The sequence below is a fragment of the Pleurodeles waltl genome, chromosome 9 (genome assembly GCF_031143425.1).
Source record: "Pleurodeles waltl isolate 20211129_DDA chromosome 9, aPleWal1.hap1.20221129, whole genome shotgun sequence".
NCBI classification, from domain to species: Eukaryota; Metazoa; Chordata; class Amphibia; order Caudata; family Salamandridae; genus Pleurodeles; species Pleurodeles waltl.
This window is the reverse complement of record NC_090448.1, coordinates 314587947-314604510: the sequence shown is the minus strand read 5'-3', so window position 1 is coordinate 314604510 and position 16564 is coordinate 314587947. Positions and strand designations below refer to the sequence as shown.

Sequence of the window (16564 nt, the reverse complement as noted above, 5' to 3'; positions counted from 1 at the left end):
AGAAGTCTGTTATCTCTTGCGGGCCACCATCCCTACATTTGCAGCCAATGAGAGGGGGGTCACAAATTAGATAATGCTTAATTACTATTAATTCAGTAGGTTGTTTTGCAGCCCCCGGCAATTGAACAAGTTGAGATGTGACCTTTTTGTACACGGGTCACATAGCAAATTACAACCTTGTTCGCAAACCAGTCACTATGCAGTTTCCACATCCTGGTTTGTAAACAAGCATTAGTGCAGCAGACCCCCAATAGTTTTTGATTTTGCTATTGCATTCACAATTTCTGATACCAGGAATAGCAAAGAAAGTGCAAGCTGTAGCAGCTGTTTGTCTGTAGTTGACGTCGTGGCTGTATCGCTAAAAAGGAAATCATGGTCGACAAAGGTGGGATTACTTTTTCAGAACTTTCTTTACAGTCATTTTTAGCATGGACAGTTTATTTTCTTGTTGTACATGGGTAGTTACCTGGCAAACAGCTAACATAATCTTCTGCGTCTTGAAAGTAGCAACAATCTATCACTTCATTCCACTGTACAACTTTTTGCAACACTGTCCTTCATTCCTTTCCCACCACTTATTGCTGTCTCCTTTATGTCTCATACAGGCAGCCTGCTTTGCTGGCCTCGGAGTCCTCTTCATGATCATGAGTTTGAGCTTCATCATCATTGACTGGACGAGTGGAAGTAGTAAAAGTGGAGGGAGCCACTAGACTCTGGGACTTTCCATCACCTGCCCTCCCTCTTATTGTTGCCCCACTTCTCCAGAGAGTGGGTTAACCCTTCCTATTCCAGACAGACTCCGCCTGCCACTGTTACCGGACTCTCACTTGTGGAGTCACCGCCCTGGAGGTCACTCGCTGCTGCATCAGAGGAGAAGGGCCTTCCAAAGGCGGGACTGGTTGTCATATATCGTATTTTTAGCCGAAATCTTTTCCGTTTCAGAAATCATCTTTGTTGTTCCATAGTTTGTGTTAGTGATTGAAAGCTTAAATAGTGGCAGTGTCCTACAAGACCACTTCCCATCCTCTCCTTCCCTAGTATGTGCTCCTCAACCATTTGGGGCAGATAAAAACAATGGCTGGTTTCATCCCTAAAAACAACTGTTCTGGCATGGGCATCAGCAGAAAATTGTAAGCGAACCCATGACAAACATAAAGCTGTGAATTTTATTGCAACTCAAAATCATGACAGTTTTTCATGTTAGTCATTGTGGTGGATTTTAGCATGCATTCTAATATCAGGACCAAAATGTGACACTTCACCAAGATCCGTGGGAGAAAAGCAGGATTATATTTTTACTAACATGGTATCCACAACCCATCGAGTCTATATTGCCACTGTGGAACCTTCTTTGACTGTTAACTAGATCAGAAAATCACTGTTTTGTTATCTCTTGAACATTGCTTTGCTAACATTTCTTCTACCCTCAGCATACCACCATTGTCGATACTCACACACAATTGCGGGCATCTAAAATACTTAAATTCAGGTTTCCTCCATTGGGGTTATCTTCTGTCTGCGACCACACCTATCTCATAGCAGCATGGTTTGCTCCCCATCTTCCTCCATTAGAAGAAACGAGTTATTGCTTCCAAGCAGTGGTGCTGAAATATTAGAAACTGAAAGAAGATATGCATATCAGGTTCATCAGAGTTGAGACAGTATCTTCATCTGCCCCAAAGAACACCAAGGCACAGGATTGGCGTTTTTCTGTCTTTTACGAAGAGACACCAGAAAGAAAACGGTATAGGTTAGATATGTGCCCTATTTCTGTTTTCTGTTTTACAACAAGATGAGAATTGTTTTCCAACAGTTCAAAAATGTTTTATCATTTGGCAAGAAGCAATGGTATTAATAATTGAAATAATTTTTTTTTCATTTGATAGTAATTACGATCTTACTATCACCTTTTGTGACTATTTGTATGGCACAAATTGGCCCTTTCCTTGTTCAGTTCCAAGTTCTGGAACGGAGGCTTTTTCCTCCCATCATGGCAAACTTACTAATATGCAGTCAAGAGATGCTCCGTCATTTCATCCCTCCGGATTTTATAGCAATTTAAACAAAGGTTATTCCACTGCATCCTGGGCAACACATTAATAAACGGCCAGATGGAATTTTGTGATTCTGTTAATTATGTGCTCCCTTTGCAGTGTGAATCTAGTCATATGCTAGCGCACTGTGGATGTGAAAAGGCTCATACTCTCATGGTTACCTTACAATCTTACTGGTAGGACACGCTCCGTCATTCATTTCACCACATTGTCTTCCATTATAGTCAATATCCAGTCTCCTCATTGCACTATGAACCCAGTTGTTAGGTCCTCAGGGAGGGTTTCTAAGATTCTACTCCTGGGATCCCTTTACAGTTTGAATGCACGTTCTCTAATCCCAATGTAGACACCCTATGTACAGTTAAGGGATTCAGATTCCAGTGGCTTTGTTCATATAGACTTTTTGCGTCCATCATGGCTGACCTTTTACTGAGTACCTACGATGGGCTGTTTCTGCACCCATTTAGGTTCTCCTTTTATTGTAAATTGATGGTCTTCCATTTGATTATGATCATCATGCTGATAATCTTCTCGGCAAAGGAGGGTGGGGGGGTGGGTGTTGCCACTGTCTGCCTAGTGCAGTGTGAATTTGAAAGTCTTGCTTCATGATGCAAACTGGAAAATCAAATATTGCTCGGTTTCTGGTGACTCATGTCAGGAATTGTTTATAGAAAAGTTGTGGGGACAGTCAAATGATAATATAAGCAGGTTCCCAGGTGGGTGGGTTTAAGATCAGATACATGTTATTATGGATGTGTGAGGGAACTTTAGAAGTTGTATACAGCAAAGTTAGTGTTTCTCAAGTGAGACCCTAGACAAAAGGGCAATTTTGGCACTGTGGAGAATCTCTGGCTGTCAGCTAACATAAGACCTTATAATGACTGAGGAAGGGCATTGCACTGATCAGTCAAGAAGCAGCATCTCATGACTAGTGGTGATTTTACAGCTATTTATAATCACCTGTAGCAGGCCATACACAGAAAAAGAAAAGACAGCAAATCCACCAACCTTCCAAATGTAGCCAACCACGACCAGAGCAGACACTGCAGGTGTCTGGGTCAACTAAAATGACACCAACAACTGCTTGATCAAGACAGCAGCTATGCTCATCAGTGAACAATAAGTCATCCACTGTCCAGATCAGTGTTGTGACTCTACCAATCAGATTGTGGGAACAGCAACACTACTGACTAGCGACCAGTGACCTTCCAAAAACCTAGTGAACATAACAACGTTATCATCCTGCTAACATAAGACCACCCGTGGATACCAAAGCACATTATTGACCAATATTGAAAGCAAAACTTGTCAGCTCATTTGCAATAAAATCAACATAACCAATCAGCCAACAGGCTATTTCTATCCACTGTCCAGGCAAATACACTGTTGCCACTTGTTATCCAGTAAAAGACCTGCCAACCACAAGCAAAGACAGAGGCAATCTAATAAATTAAAAGGAGGCTACCACTTCTTAGATCATAATAACTCGAAATATACTGGCATCCATGATGTGCTATTGATTCAAAACCTAAGACTAGGTGCTAAAACTGTGTCTCACATCTAGTTCATGATCCTCCACCCTCAGGCATGTGTGTAAAGTTCTGGATCCCAGCCCATGTATCAACATCTCGCACCTTTCGACAATGAAAATCCAGGCTGGATTGAGGCAGGGGAGGAAGTGTGTTCCTTTCTTTTTTGTATATAATCCGTTTCTTTACGTTTTTGTTAATAGCCTCAAATTGTGGACAGTCTTTCTGAGCTCTTCTAAAATTGAAAGGGATAATAGAGGTTTATAGAATACTTCCCATCACCAAATTCCTATCATCAGGGCACTACCACACCACACAAAAAGCTAACACTGGGGTAGCCTTGACACAACTGTTGGGCATAACAGGAGGGGCGAATGGAGTAGAGCTGTTCTGGGGCTGAAAAAAACAGGCATGACTTAGGAAAAGTTAAATCTGACATACGATGTGATTTTGATATCAGGTAATCTATTTAATGGTAGCAGAACAGCTGAGGTAGATAGCTTGAGCTAGTGAAACTTGTTGTTTTGTTAATACATTTGCTGTATTTTTGCTGTATGTGTCCTCACTTTCAAAACATCTTTGCAGTGCTCTATGTAGCTCTGTGTAGTTTGTACCTCTGAAGGGACGAGTCAGTCGTGCAAGCACGTGTACAGCATGCTCTAATCTTGTTACACCCATGCCAAAGTGGCTCAATGTTTTACACAAAATGCATATTGCCAAAGCATACATTGTATAAAGTGCTTTACCATCTTACCAGTGTATGCAAAAGGTTTGTTTGGTAAGTGATTAATTTGTACAAGTGAGACCCTTGTACGGGTGTTTGCAGGTGGTGAACGCTGTTAAACAAAGCAAGAGAGGGAATGGCAGAAAAGGGAAATAGTAGAAGAGAAAGAAAAAAGCGACAAAGGTAGAAAAAGCAGGGATGAAAAAAATCTCCAAGAGTACCAAAAGAGACAGGAAGTTTAAGGTGAGTGAAGAAAGAGATAAGAGGTGGAGTAAATAATATGAAGCCTTGGTATTTAGCAATTGACATTCAGAAATGTCAGCAGAGTGCAACTAATAAAAACATTGTGCCCTCCACTTATGTTATTTAGGTCGAGTGCGCAAGCGCTTTGAGCTGTTGTAATCTATCTGTGGGCTTTTAACCACGTCCACCGCACGCCCATCACTATCAATGGTTTGTGTGCCTTTCATTGATAATTGCTTTACATTTATCCCTTCTTGGGGTGGTTTTGATACCGCCTTTGACACGACCCTGTTACATGGATAATTGCACTTTTGCCGATACGTTTGACTGCAAGCGAACTTCTTTTTCCTTTTGTGTGTCTCCTTCACGCTCATGCTCATGGTGTCCATGGCACTTTGAATTGGCTTGCTTATGTCAACTGTTTTACTTTTCATTTTCAATTTAAGTGGCAAGAAAAGTCCAGTTAGGAGATTACAACGCTAACAGCTCTAACTCTTGATACGTAACTCTTGATACGTATTACATTCTCAATCCATTCTGGAAATGTCCAAAGTTAACTTTCAGCATAACTCACAGAACATTCTGGACTCAAAGTTCAAACCTTGTACAAGTTCATTGGGTATTATTCAGTACATCCATAGTGGGGTCATATTTTGCAACATGGCCCCCTCTCCTGACTTCTTCTGCAGTGCAGCAAGGCAGAGTGACCTACAGTTGCTTCCATGTTTCACCAAGCCTGGGTCTAGAACAGTGGTTCCCAACCTTTTGACTTCTGTGGACCCCCGCTTTATCATTACTGGAATGTGGGGACCCCCACTGAATCATTATTGCAATCTGGGGACCACCACTGAGCCATTACTAAAAGCTGGGGAGCCAATCTTTTAATATTATTTAATTTTCTAAGCAGTCACAGACCCCCGGAGGAGGCTTTGCGGACCCCCAGGGGTCCCCAGACCACAGGTTGGGAACCACTGGTCTAGAAGCACACCTTGTAAGTACAGCAGGGATTCCACCACTGTTGCAGGAATCGTGAGAAGCAGGAGTAGTGGAGGTGCTACCTCATGCTTTGCAGAGCATAAATTGCGGGTGGGAATTATCTGCTACTAATAATATTTTCAACTTTGATCATTGGGTCATGCATGTAACTCTATCTCCCTTGAATTAGACACGCTACTGCAAGGTCCATGTAGTTGCCATTTTAGTGCTACGGGACCTGAGCCCAATGGGAAAGAGAGAAAATAATGAATGTGGTGATTTCTGCCAAACACCCCTTGCTTGCAGTGCCGCCGCTTCTGACGATTCACCGTACACACAATTAAGAATGAACTATCCAATACATTGGTTGATGGTGTGCTGTCCCTTCTCTTCTATTCTACGGATGAGACAATGCAGAGTATTCAAAATTAGGCTGATGCATTTTTGGTGTGTGTCCCCTTTAGTTTCTGTTTCAAACTATGCTGTACAAAGGATGATTCTGAAGAACAAGACTCACGTGTTTAACTTCTGGATTTTTTAAAGTTGTAAATAGACAGGAAGGGCGCCCCCAGCAGGCGCCCTGACTAACATTTGTGTTCCTTAAAGGGGTTGTGTCAAACTTCCTTGCGGGGCCATGGTTGTACTTGTGAGCTCCCTGGGGAGTGCTGGGTCCCTAGGGCGTTTCTGAACTTGTTGAGGCCCTAGGGCCTCTTCTACCTTTCTTGTTGCAGAAATTAATGTTTAATTTATACTTCCTTTAGAGATACATTTCAGATTATGACTCTTTTTAAATAACTATGAATAAAAATCTGTACCACCACTGAGGAGCACCCCGTTTTTCACTACGTTTTTGTTATGCATTCTGTGTGTGATTGGTGTTTCAGCCCCCGCATTATTACACAAGAAGTAACCTGTGGCTTTATCATAGTGGAAACTGCATTGTCAGCCTCCAACGCCATTGCACAGGAATTGAGTTTGTGATACGCCTGCAACATTATGGACTCTTCAGCTTTCTTTTTCCTTTACAGATCTTGTGGCTTTTCAGCCTTCTTTAACAGGATGCTTGCATCTTCCATCAATATTACACAGGAGTTATCTTTTCTGCCTGCTATGACATTACACCGTAAATTACCTCTGTAGCTTCCTGCTTTTTTACATAGGATATCACCTTTTCAGCCTGATATATTACCCAGCAAATGTTATTTTCATCTGCGTTTGTTTTTTGATTTGTTAGAGCCTGGTTTACGCTCTTATTACATCCTCACGGCCAGTCTTGAATTACTGAAAGCCTACTTAACATCATCCATATAGTAACTCCAGAGAGGGTCGCCCATCACCTTCTGTACATTATTAAACCAGTAGGGATCCCCCTGGTTTGTTCAGGCTATTAGACAAGTGAGGGGTCCGTCCGTCTCCCGCATGTCATTATGCTAAGAAGGGTTCCTTAAGTTGTATTAAAATAAAGAGGTCCATAAATAGTCTGAAAGTGAAGACAAATTTTAATAATATCTTTCTATAATAATGATAAGGACAAAAATAATATAGTACATTTTTACTTTTACGTTATTAAGATGTATAAAGTTTGGTAACAAAGTTATGGTGAGGTCTAGTGTTGATGTGAAAGAAATTCATTAGACCATGCCTGTGATTACTCAATTTCCCAGGGAAAATGAGGCAGCTAGACAGCATCGCATTTCGAAAAAAGAGGTAGAATCCACAGTTGATGCCGTGTGGTATTGAGGCAACCAGGCAAAATGGACCTTCTACGGTTACTTTCCAGTGGTGGCCTGATCATAGATATACACAGGGCAAAGCTGCAGGAGTTTAAAGACCAGTGAAGGTTGTGGTTAGAGGGGAAATCGCAGAAATAGAGGAGGGATTGATAGGAACAGTGCAGCAGTGGGCTAGAAGTACAGGAGAGGCAATGATGCTCAGGGTCACACATAGTGACAGCCAGATAAGATCCGGTAAGAACACCAGAGGAGCTGCAAATGTTTAAAAGCTCAAAGGCTTTACAAAATAAATGGATAGATTGGAGTAGTTAGAGTAGATTGGGGTAGGCAGGAGTAGATTGAAGTGAGGTAGATTTGGGTTAGACTGGAGTGGAGCAGATTTTCATGGAATGGATTGGACTGGGGTCGAGAATGGTAGATTGGGGTAGATTGAAGTGTGGTGGATTGGGGTGGATCGGAGTGGGGTAGATTGGGGTAAACTGGAAAGGGGTAGATTGCAGTAGAGTAGATGGCGTGGCGTTGATTGGAGTGGGGTAGAATGGGGTAGGTTGGGTGGGGTAAATTGAGTTCGGGTAAATTGGGGTACAATGGGGAGGTAGGTTGGGGTACACTTGAGAGATTGAAGTAGGGTAGATTGGAATGGGTAGATGGGGTAGACTGGAGTGGGGTAGATTGGAGTGGGGTTTATTGAGGTAGGCTGGGTGCGGAAGATTGGGGTGGGGTAGTTGGTGAGATAGATTTGGGTGAGGTTTATTAAGGTAGAGTGGGTTGGGATGATTGGTAGATTGGAGTGAGGTAGGATGGGGTTGACGGGTACAGTAGATTGGACTGTGGTAGATTGGTGTGGGGTAGACTGGGGTGTGGTAGTTTGGGGTATATTAGAGTGGGGTAGATCGTGGTAGATTGGAGTGAAATAGATTGGGGCAAACTGGGGTAGACTGGAGTGGGGTAGTTTCAGGTTGATTGGAGTGGGGTAGATTGGGGTTTGGTAGACTGGCGTAGATAGGATTGGGGTAGATTTTAGTGGGTTAGAGGGGGTAGATTGGAGTGGGGTTTGCACGAGTAGATTGGTGTATACTGGAGTGGGTAGACTGTGGTGGACTGTAGTGGAGTAGACTGAGGTAGATTGGAGTGGAGTAAAGGGGTAAATTGGAGTGGGGTAGACTGCAGTGGGATAGATTTGATGGGGTAGCTTGGAGTGGAGTAGATTGGAGTAGGTTGGGTGGGGTAGATTGGAGTGGGGTAGATTGGGGTAGATTGAAGTGGGATAGACTGGAGGGGTGTAGATTGTGGTAGGCCGGGTGGGGGAGACTGAAGTGGAATAATTTGGAGTGAAGTATATTGGAGTAGATTGGAGTGAGGTAGGTTGAGGTAGATTGGAGTGGGGTAGATTGGTGTAGATTGAAGTAGTGTAGATTTCAGTGGGGTAGATTGGAGTAGAGTAGATAGGAGTTGGATAGATAGGGGTAGACTAGAGTGGGGTAGAATGGACTGGGGTACCTTGGATTGGGGTAGTTTGTGACAGATTGAAGTGGGTGGAGTAGGATAGATTGGTGTAGATTGGAGTAGTGTAGATTTCAGTGGGGTAGATTGGATGGGATAGATAGGGGTAGACTGGAGTGGGCTAGTATAGACTGGGGCACCTTGGAGTGGGGTAGTTTGTGACAGATTGAAGTGGGGTGGAGTAGGGTAGATTGGAGTGGGATAGATAGGGGTAGACTGGAGTGGGCTAGTATGGACTGGGGTACCTTGGATTGGGGTAGTGTGTGACAGATTTAAGTGGGGTGGAGTAGGGTAGATTGGTGTAGATTGGAGTGGGGGTAGATTGGAGTGGGATAGATAGGGGTAGACTGGAGTGGGCTAGTATGGACTGGGGTACCTTGGAGTGGGGTAGTTTGTGACAGATTGAAGTGGGGTGGAGTAGGGTAGATTGGAGTGAGGTAGTTTGAGGTAGATTGGAGTGGGGTAGATTGGTGTAGATTGAAGTAGTGTACATTTCAGTGGGGTAGATTGGAGTGGGATAGATAGGGGTAGACTGGAGTGGGCTAGTATGGACTGGGGTACCTTGGAGTTGGGTAGTTTGTGACAGATTGAGGTGGGGTGGATTAGGGTAGATTGGAGTGTGATGCAGTGAAGAAGGGGAGCAGTAGCACCTGGAGGAAAGGGGGCAAGTGGTGCCATGAAAATGGAGGAGAGGTAGCACGATGGAGAGGAAGGGGCGGCGGTGCCATGAGGGAGTGGGAGCATTATTACGATGAAGTGCTCATTCCTCTCTATTATCAGTAGCTCAGTAAGCAATTTGTTTTGAAAAGTCTTTTTCAGCCCCGGACACATTTATCCCATTGCAGGATCACAAAGAAAAACCCATCTATCCGGTTTCAAATGCTTGGGAGCTGTTTTAAATGTAGGTATTTTGTTAAGACAAACATATTCATTTTGTGTATTTTTTTGTCTTTGCATAAAATGTGTCTTGCTTCAGGTGAGCAACTGCAATATTGACAAATTCTGTTTCAGTGCATATCAGCTTTGTTTCTTGTTAGTCCCTAAATCCAATGTCGAATGAGCTGTTCTAGGGTTCATTTGCATGCCCATAACGCTAAGGTTTCCAATTGCTGATTTAAGCTGCTTCTTCGTTTTTAATTGCCTTTTAGCCTCATCAGCAATATGTTTGAAAGTTGCCAGTAGACAGCTCAGCGTGCATGGGCAGTGGGCCCTAGTCTTCAAAATCACTCTCACGTTAAAACCGTTTCAGAGTAGAGCTTTACATACTGTAGCTCGCACTCTGCTTGCAAAACATTGCAGCTTGTCTGGCTTCCAAGTGTTAAGGGGAAGCAACAACAGCTATTGAGAAGGAGGGTGTTGAGGGTTGGGAGAAGCAATATGGAATGCAGTTAGTGGTGTTTGTTATTGTAAAAGAAATAAAAGCGGAACCTAAGTAGCAAGAACTAATATGGAATGCTTAAACACAATTAAAGAGCGGTGGGGGGAGGTAAAACAAAAACAGACAGGAACCAACACAAATGGGGTAAGGAGCAAGTGGAAACACAAGCACTCGTACGGACGGGAACAGTGGGTGGGCAAAGGTACTTGGTCTATGCTACAATGGGAGGGCCAAACACAAAAAGAGTCATGACGCATGCATGCAATGGTAAACTGCAACAAAGGGTATGAAAGTGATGTTGCAACTAACAAGTGGTAAGCATGTGGGTGGGCTGTAGCCTACAAACTGTCCTGAAAAGACAGTGCATGTGCGGTCTAACCGAGACCTAAAAAAAGTTTGGAGATAATCACAAATGGTTGCAGTTCCTTAAAAAATGTTTAAGAATATTAAGATTTTAAAATCTTAGCAATTCAATAATAAAATGTGGAAGCACCCATTAAGGCACACATGAGTAATGGCGGGTTCATAATACACATATGCATATTAAGGCGCAGATATTGGTGAATGCACTTTCGCAAGCCCCCTTTTTTTTCCAGGAGGCATCACCTCTACAACATTTCAGTTGGAAAGAGTCTAATTATCTTAGTTTTAAGTTCATTATTGTGTCTACCTTCATCAGCCTCAAGCATAGTAAGCAGGCAGGAAAAGACAACGGGCCAAATTTAAGAGGGCCTAGCGCCTCCTTGCGTCACATTAGCATCTTTTTTATGACGCTAAAGTGGCTCAACGACCCCAAATTAGCTACACCATATTTACAAAGTGGCGCAGCGCATGCATTGTGCCACTTTGTAACCCTTTGCATCACATTATGCCTGCGCACAATGTGATCCCGTTAGGGGGACCACAAAAATGGCACAGTGGAATCTAGATTCCTCTGCGCCAATTTTTTACAGCATTTTTTTAACACCTGCACAGAGCAGGCATTAAAAGGAGGCACTCCATTATTTATAATGGGCCTCCATGTACTTTGCAGGATTAGTGCCAACATTTTTGGCATTAATCCTGCGAAGTACAGCAATAGCGTTAAAGATTTTGATTCTATTGTCCCTAACCTGCGCCATGATGCGCCGTATGTTTAGGGGGGTGCTAAAGGGTGCTAGAAAAGTGGCACTGCATATAATCCAGCACTACTTTTCTTAAATTTGGGCCAATGTCTACTGTATTACAATGATATTACAGTACAAGGGTTACTCTGATACACCAATTAGGAACAAAAGGTAATGAAATACATACAAGAAGACAGTGGTCCTCTACAGACTTATTTAAATTTAAATTGTTAAGGAGAAAATGACTCCTGAACTTGGCACAAAATCAGTCAGGCTTAACCTAGAAGCATTGTGTAAATTATTTATGCAGCACTTAACAAGTAATAAAGGGCCTGATTTAAAACTTTGTGGACAGGTTACTCCCCCACAATAGGATTTAGATTTCAGCAGACAGGACATCCGTCACTGCTGTGACGGAGTAACCTATAAGTCAAGCTGTAAATTATGCTCAGAGTGAAAACAAAACACAAGAAAAATCCCACACTAATTTAGAAAAACTGAGTATATTTAAAAAAATGATTTGATGCCAAAAATCTAATCAGTAGACCCGAAGTTATGAATTTTTAAAGTGACAAAATAGCACCTAAAAGATCAAAGTGCCAACCGTGAACATCTAGTCGTGCAAGACGGAGGCAAAGTTGAACGTTATGGCCGAATGGAGCGTGGTTTGGATACATGAAGTAGATTCAGCCTGGTCTTTGCTTACCCTCTGACTTAAGTAGTTTTGAAGAAAAATACCTCAGAAGGTAAAGTTCAGTGGGTCAAAACAGCCGTCGGCATCCAAAGATGAGGTGGCGTTTGTCACGGAGCTGCTGGAAGAAGCTGTGGTGAAGACTTCTATGTCCGGACTTGGGGTCCCATGGCGAGTGTGGAGGTCTGAGGACTGCCATACTTGCGGTGACAGTCGGACCTCCGCACTCCAGGTGGTCCAACTGTCATATTACGACCCTGGCAGGCAGATCAGCCTAAAGACTGATGTCCCTGCCAGGGGCATTGGTCCTGATCTGTTGATGGCAGTCAGGGTTGAACTCAGCGCCGCCTGGCTGATTACAACCCCACTTTTTGCCAGCCTTTCCATGGCGGGTACCCTGCCATGAAAAGGCTGGCTGAAAGCCAGTGCCGAGGGCCACAGGGGGGCCCCTGCTAATGCCCATTTCATGGGTAGTGCAGGGGCCCCTCTGCCCAGCACCGTCGAAATACCCACTGTCTGCTTAGCAGACAGTGCGCATTCCAAGGGTGCTAGTCGCCCCACTCTGTGCTACGGTATAGGACTATATCGTTGCACTATTCTCACTGGACTTAACAACAGGAACACATGTTACAATGTTCCCGCCAGTCAGCACGGATGGAACATTGTAATATGCTCGGGGGTCTTTGACTGGGGGTGAATGTTTGATTTGTTATGCATTCCGTTCATCATATGTTGTTTTTGCAGGTTTTAAAATTTTCAGAATTCGGACTTAAAATTTACTTTAGCATTAAAGAGGATTTCAAAATGCAATTCCTTAGACACCAAACATGAGACTTCTACCTGCTCCCAAACAAAAGTTATCATTTATTAACTGTAATAAGGTAACCCAACATTATTCTAAGGGCGAGGTAGGTCTCACAGTACTGAAATACGAATTTGTGAGTTTTTTACTACCAGGAAATAAATAACTTAAGAGTGCATGTCCAACTTTTTAAATAAACTCCACCTTGCCCTATGGGCTGTTTAGGGCCTACCTTATGGGTGGCCTAGCTGTATTAAAAAGGCCTGGAAAGTAATTTATCTTGCCAGGTCGAATTGGCAGTCTACAGCTGCACACAGGCTGTAATGACAGGCCTGAGAGATGTTTAAAAAGGCTACTTAAATGGGTGGCACAATAAGCGGTCAAGGGCCACAAGTAGCTTTTAATTTAAATCCTTGGGTACATATAGTACCACTTTACCAGGGACTTATAAGTAAATTAAATGTGGCAATTAGTTGTAAGCAAATTTTACCATGTTTAAAGGATGTAGCAGTGGTAACGAGCACAGAGTACTAAGGCCAACAAAAATGAACTCTGACAAATGGGGTTTAGGGGAGAATAGTACTGAAGGCAAAAATTTAATTGGTGATCCTGCAGAGAGGGCAAAGTTCAACAGAAGGCCAAAGTTATGCTTAATTGCGAGTACATACTTTGAATACGTGTACATGGTTGCAATCTTTTTTTCAACCAGGATAGAGGCACAAGTAAATACAAGGAGTTTAGCAACTTGAGCATAGTTAACATTAAATAGTCAGCAACTTTCTACTATTTGATATTCTATACATACTGCCTTTCTGCAACCAAGACACCTTAATCATTTATGAGACTTGGTGCACCAACAAAGTACATCACTTCACAGTTGGGAATTGGATTGTCAGTTACATCAATATAGGGCTTCGAGCCATGGACAATAATAATTGGACAGCCTTGGGCTTCTCACTCACCCTGGTTGGGTCTTAGAGACATGATGTTTCAAGTGAGATAGTGGAGAAGGGTAAATGGGAAGCAGACTGTGCTCAGGGGTAGTAAAGACTCTACACAATATCATTTTATCTAAATTTTGTTGTGAATGTTCATGACATTTACATAAAAAATAAGGTATGGGAGCAACACAAAAGTAGTGCCAGTCTTTCGTGGGGCAGCTATTGAGTACTGTCTCCTCGGCTGTCAGTCGCCCAGTCAACCACTCTTCCACAGTGCCCCTCTGGAGAACAACATAAAATAGAAATTGTGAAACTCTGCTCAATTCTACTTTCAACTAAACAAAAAACAAATAATTCAAACAAACCAAAAATATCACTCAGACAAATATCCTCATCCTGTGAGGCACGGCATGCTTTAGGAGAGACAAACAGTGGGTGCCAGCAGTGTGTTTGGTGCTCCCTCTCTCTCCTCTGTACGCTTCAGTGAACTCAAGTGGTGTTTTGGGGAACTGTGTCTTTTTTACTTCCACCCACCCCATACAGATCAATATTTTCACTTGCCTGAGGCCGCGGCCCATGGTGTAGGCCGCAGCAAATAGGGCAGCAAAGCCTTTCCTCCTCAGGTTACTGCAGTCATTGGGAGGTTAATCTCTCTCTGCTGGGAGCTTTCACCATGGCTTCACTTCATCACTCTCTGATGCTTCCTTCCTCTATGCCTCGTCCCGGTCTCTTTATCCTCCATGTTTCTGGTGCTAAGCTCCACACATCTCTCCTCTTGCGTCTTCTTCTACAACCCTGGTCTCCTTGGGGTGTGCAGTTCATATCCTTCCAGCCAACTGGTTATCCAATTATCTTCGTCCAGATACACGGTTAGTGCATTGACCTTAGTTGGTTCAGGCTCCTTTCCGGGTGCCATGTTGGAGTTCTCGTGCTGTACCCGAGCACACAGACAGTAGCAAGATTTAATATCTTTACAATTTAGCTGTAAAGAGATTCTGGAATTTAGATGTGAAAATAAGGGCAACAACAGCATGAGACATAGGAAACAATCAGAGTGGAGCCCCTTACACCGTTTTCAGAGGCTCAACAAGATGAGGGAAGGTATAGAGCAGAGACATGATGGGAGCCCAAATATACCTGGGTCTGGTGCTGCAGAATAATAGGTTATAGGCTTTTTCTAATATCCAAAGTCTTGTACCATAATGCTAAGGGGAAATCCATTGTGTTTATAACAATACAGAGTAAGCGATTTAGCATAATCAGGGAGCCTCAAAGCCACTGTGCATTGCTTGTCTGTTTTATTCATACAAATGCATTTTCGGCCTCTTTAAACTACTGAAAGAGTTGAGCAGTGTATTTTCTGACATAATCTTTCAGCGTCTTTGCCACTTTGGCATAGTTCAGGATCTGATGTTTACAGTACCTGGCCATACCCGAGAAAGTACGTACCTGGAAACTGTCATGGGACAAGGAAACATGAAATCTACGCAGTCAGGTGCTCACTGGCAGAGATTTCATGACCATGATATTGTACTCAAGAGAGACAAACTAGGGTTTCTCTTTTGAAGCCTTGGCAGTGAGGAAGTTAAGCAAGTCAACCTTACAGTAACCTAAAGTAATAGATGCCAAGAATAAGTCATCAAGGAATTGAACCAGTGTAAAACCCCAAGGAAAAACTAACTTGCCCATGTTCTTCTTCAAAGCTTTGGGAAAGACTGACCGAGACTCCGTAAATCCCTCTGAGAGCCTCTGCCAGAATAGTTGAGACACTCAGATTGAGCATGTAGAAAGGAAAATAATTTCTTCATATATGAGAATAAAGGTCAAATTAAACAGCGGTCTACCACAGTAACAAATGTGGTGTTTGTAGAGAAATATGAAAGGATAATGGCAGTGTTGGGGACAATGGGGTAACTAGGTCTGACCCCATTCTTTATAGCTCATAATTCCTGCACGAACTGTTCACATTGGCTTTACCTGTCTTTCTGATTAGCAAAATCGAGGTATTTTCACTGCTAACGATATCTACCAAAACCCCTTGCTTAAGCAAATCAGATATTACAAGATGGATCCCTGCATCTACTCAGGTTTGAGAGGATAACGAGGTATTTTACGTAGCTTCTTCTGTGGGTCAATATTGATTTTTACTGGCTTCATTGAAGCTGTGAACCCCATATCAATGCCCCTGTGGACCACAATATGGGTTGTACCTAGGAAAGCAATTCAGTTCAATCTGGACACATCTCATTAGTGTTCCTGCTTAAAAGGGTTAACATCACATTGTCAGGCAGCTGGGGTATATAAAGAAAAATCTGTTGGGGTGCAAAACATAGTTAAATTCAATCTGCAATGTTAAATCCCAACAGACTAACTGGTGAGGTGGGACTGAGTAAGAAGGACTGCTTACCAGTGATTGGTCTGATGAATAAAGAAACAGGTTCAGAGTTGTGATGGGGAAGACGCTGAGAGAATCCATGAACAAGCCAGAGAGAGGTAAAAAGGGAAACTCGTTTTTTGGGTGGAGTAGATAGCATCAGCATCATTAAGGTAGATGGTGCTTAGATTGGTGAAATTCAGGTTTATCATCAAGATGTGGTACACATGACACAGCATTTGGACAATCTCTTTTCCAAAGCCACAGTTGATCTAAATCAAGACATGATCATCCAGTTCCCGGATCTCTCCTCTGTCCCTTAAATTGCTGTTTTCCGCTCTCCCTCCCCCTTGTCTTCTTCTCACCTCTAATCTTTGTTCCTCCCTTTAGGGGGATTCCTACGTTCTCCATTTCACACTCTGCTGTATGTTCTTCAGCTTTCAAGTCATTAGTTTGGATTCTACATTATCCGCTTTCCTGCCAAGCTACATAATAATCCATAATGGTCACT

The 16564-nt window shown here is 42.9% G+C and overlaps 1 protein-coding gene across 1 annotated transcript in view; it reads left to right on the top strand.

The window, feature by feature from the left end:
• The window catches only part of SLC38A3 (solute carrier family 38 member 3), a 269690-nt gene extending 263345 nt beyond the window's left edge, over positions 1-6345 (top strand). Inside the window, exon 16 of the mRNA XM_069206822.1 lies at positions 606-6345. Coding sequence (XP_069062923.1) covers positions 606-710 — 105 coding nt within the window. The 3' untranslated portion in view covers positions 711-6345. The remainder of the gene's footprint in view (positions 1-605) is intronic.
• Positions 6346-16564: the final 10219 nt, after the last annotated feature.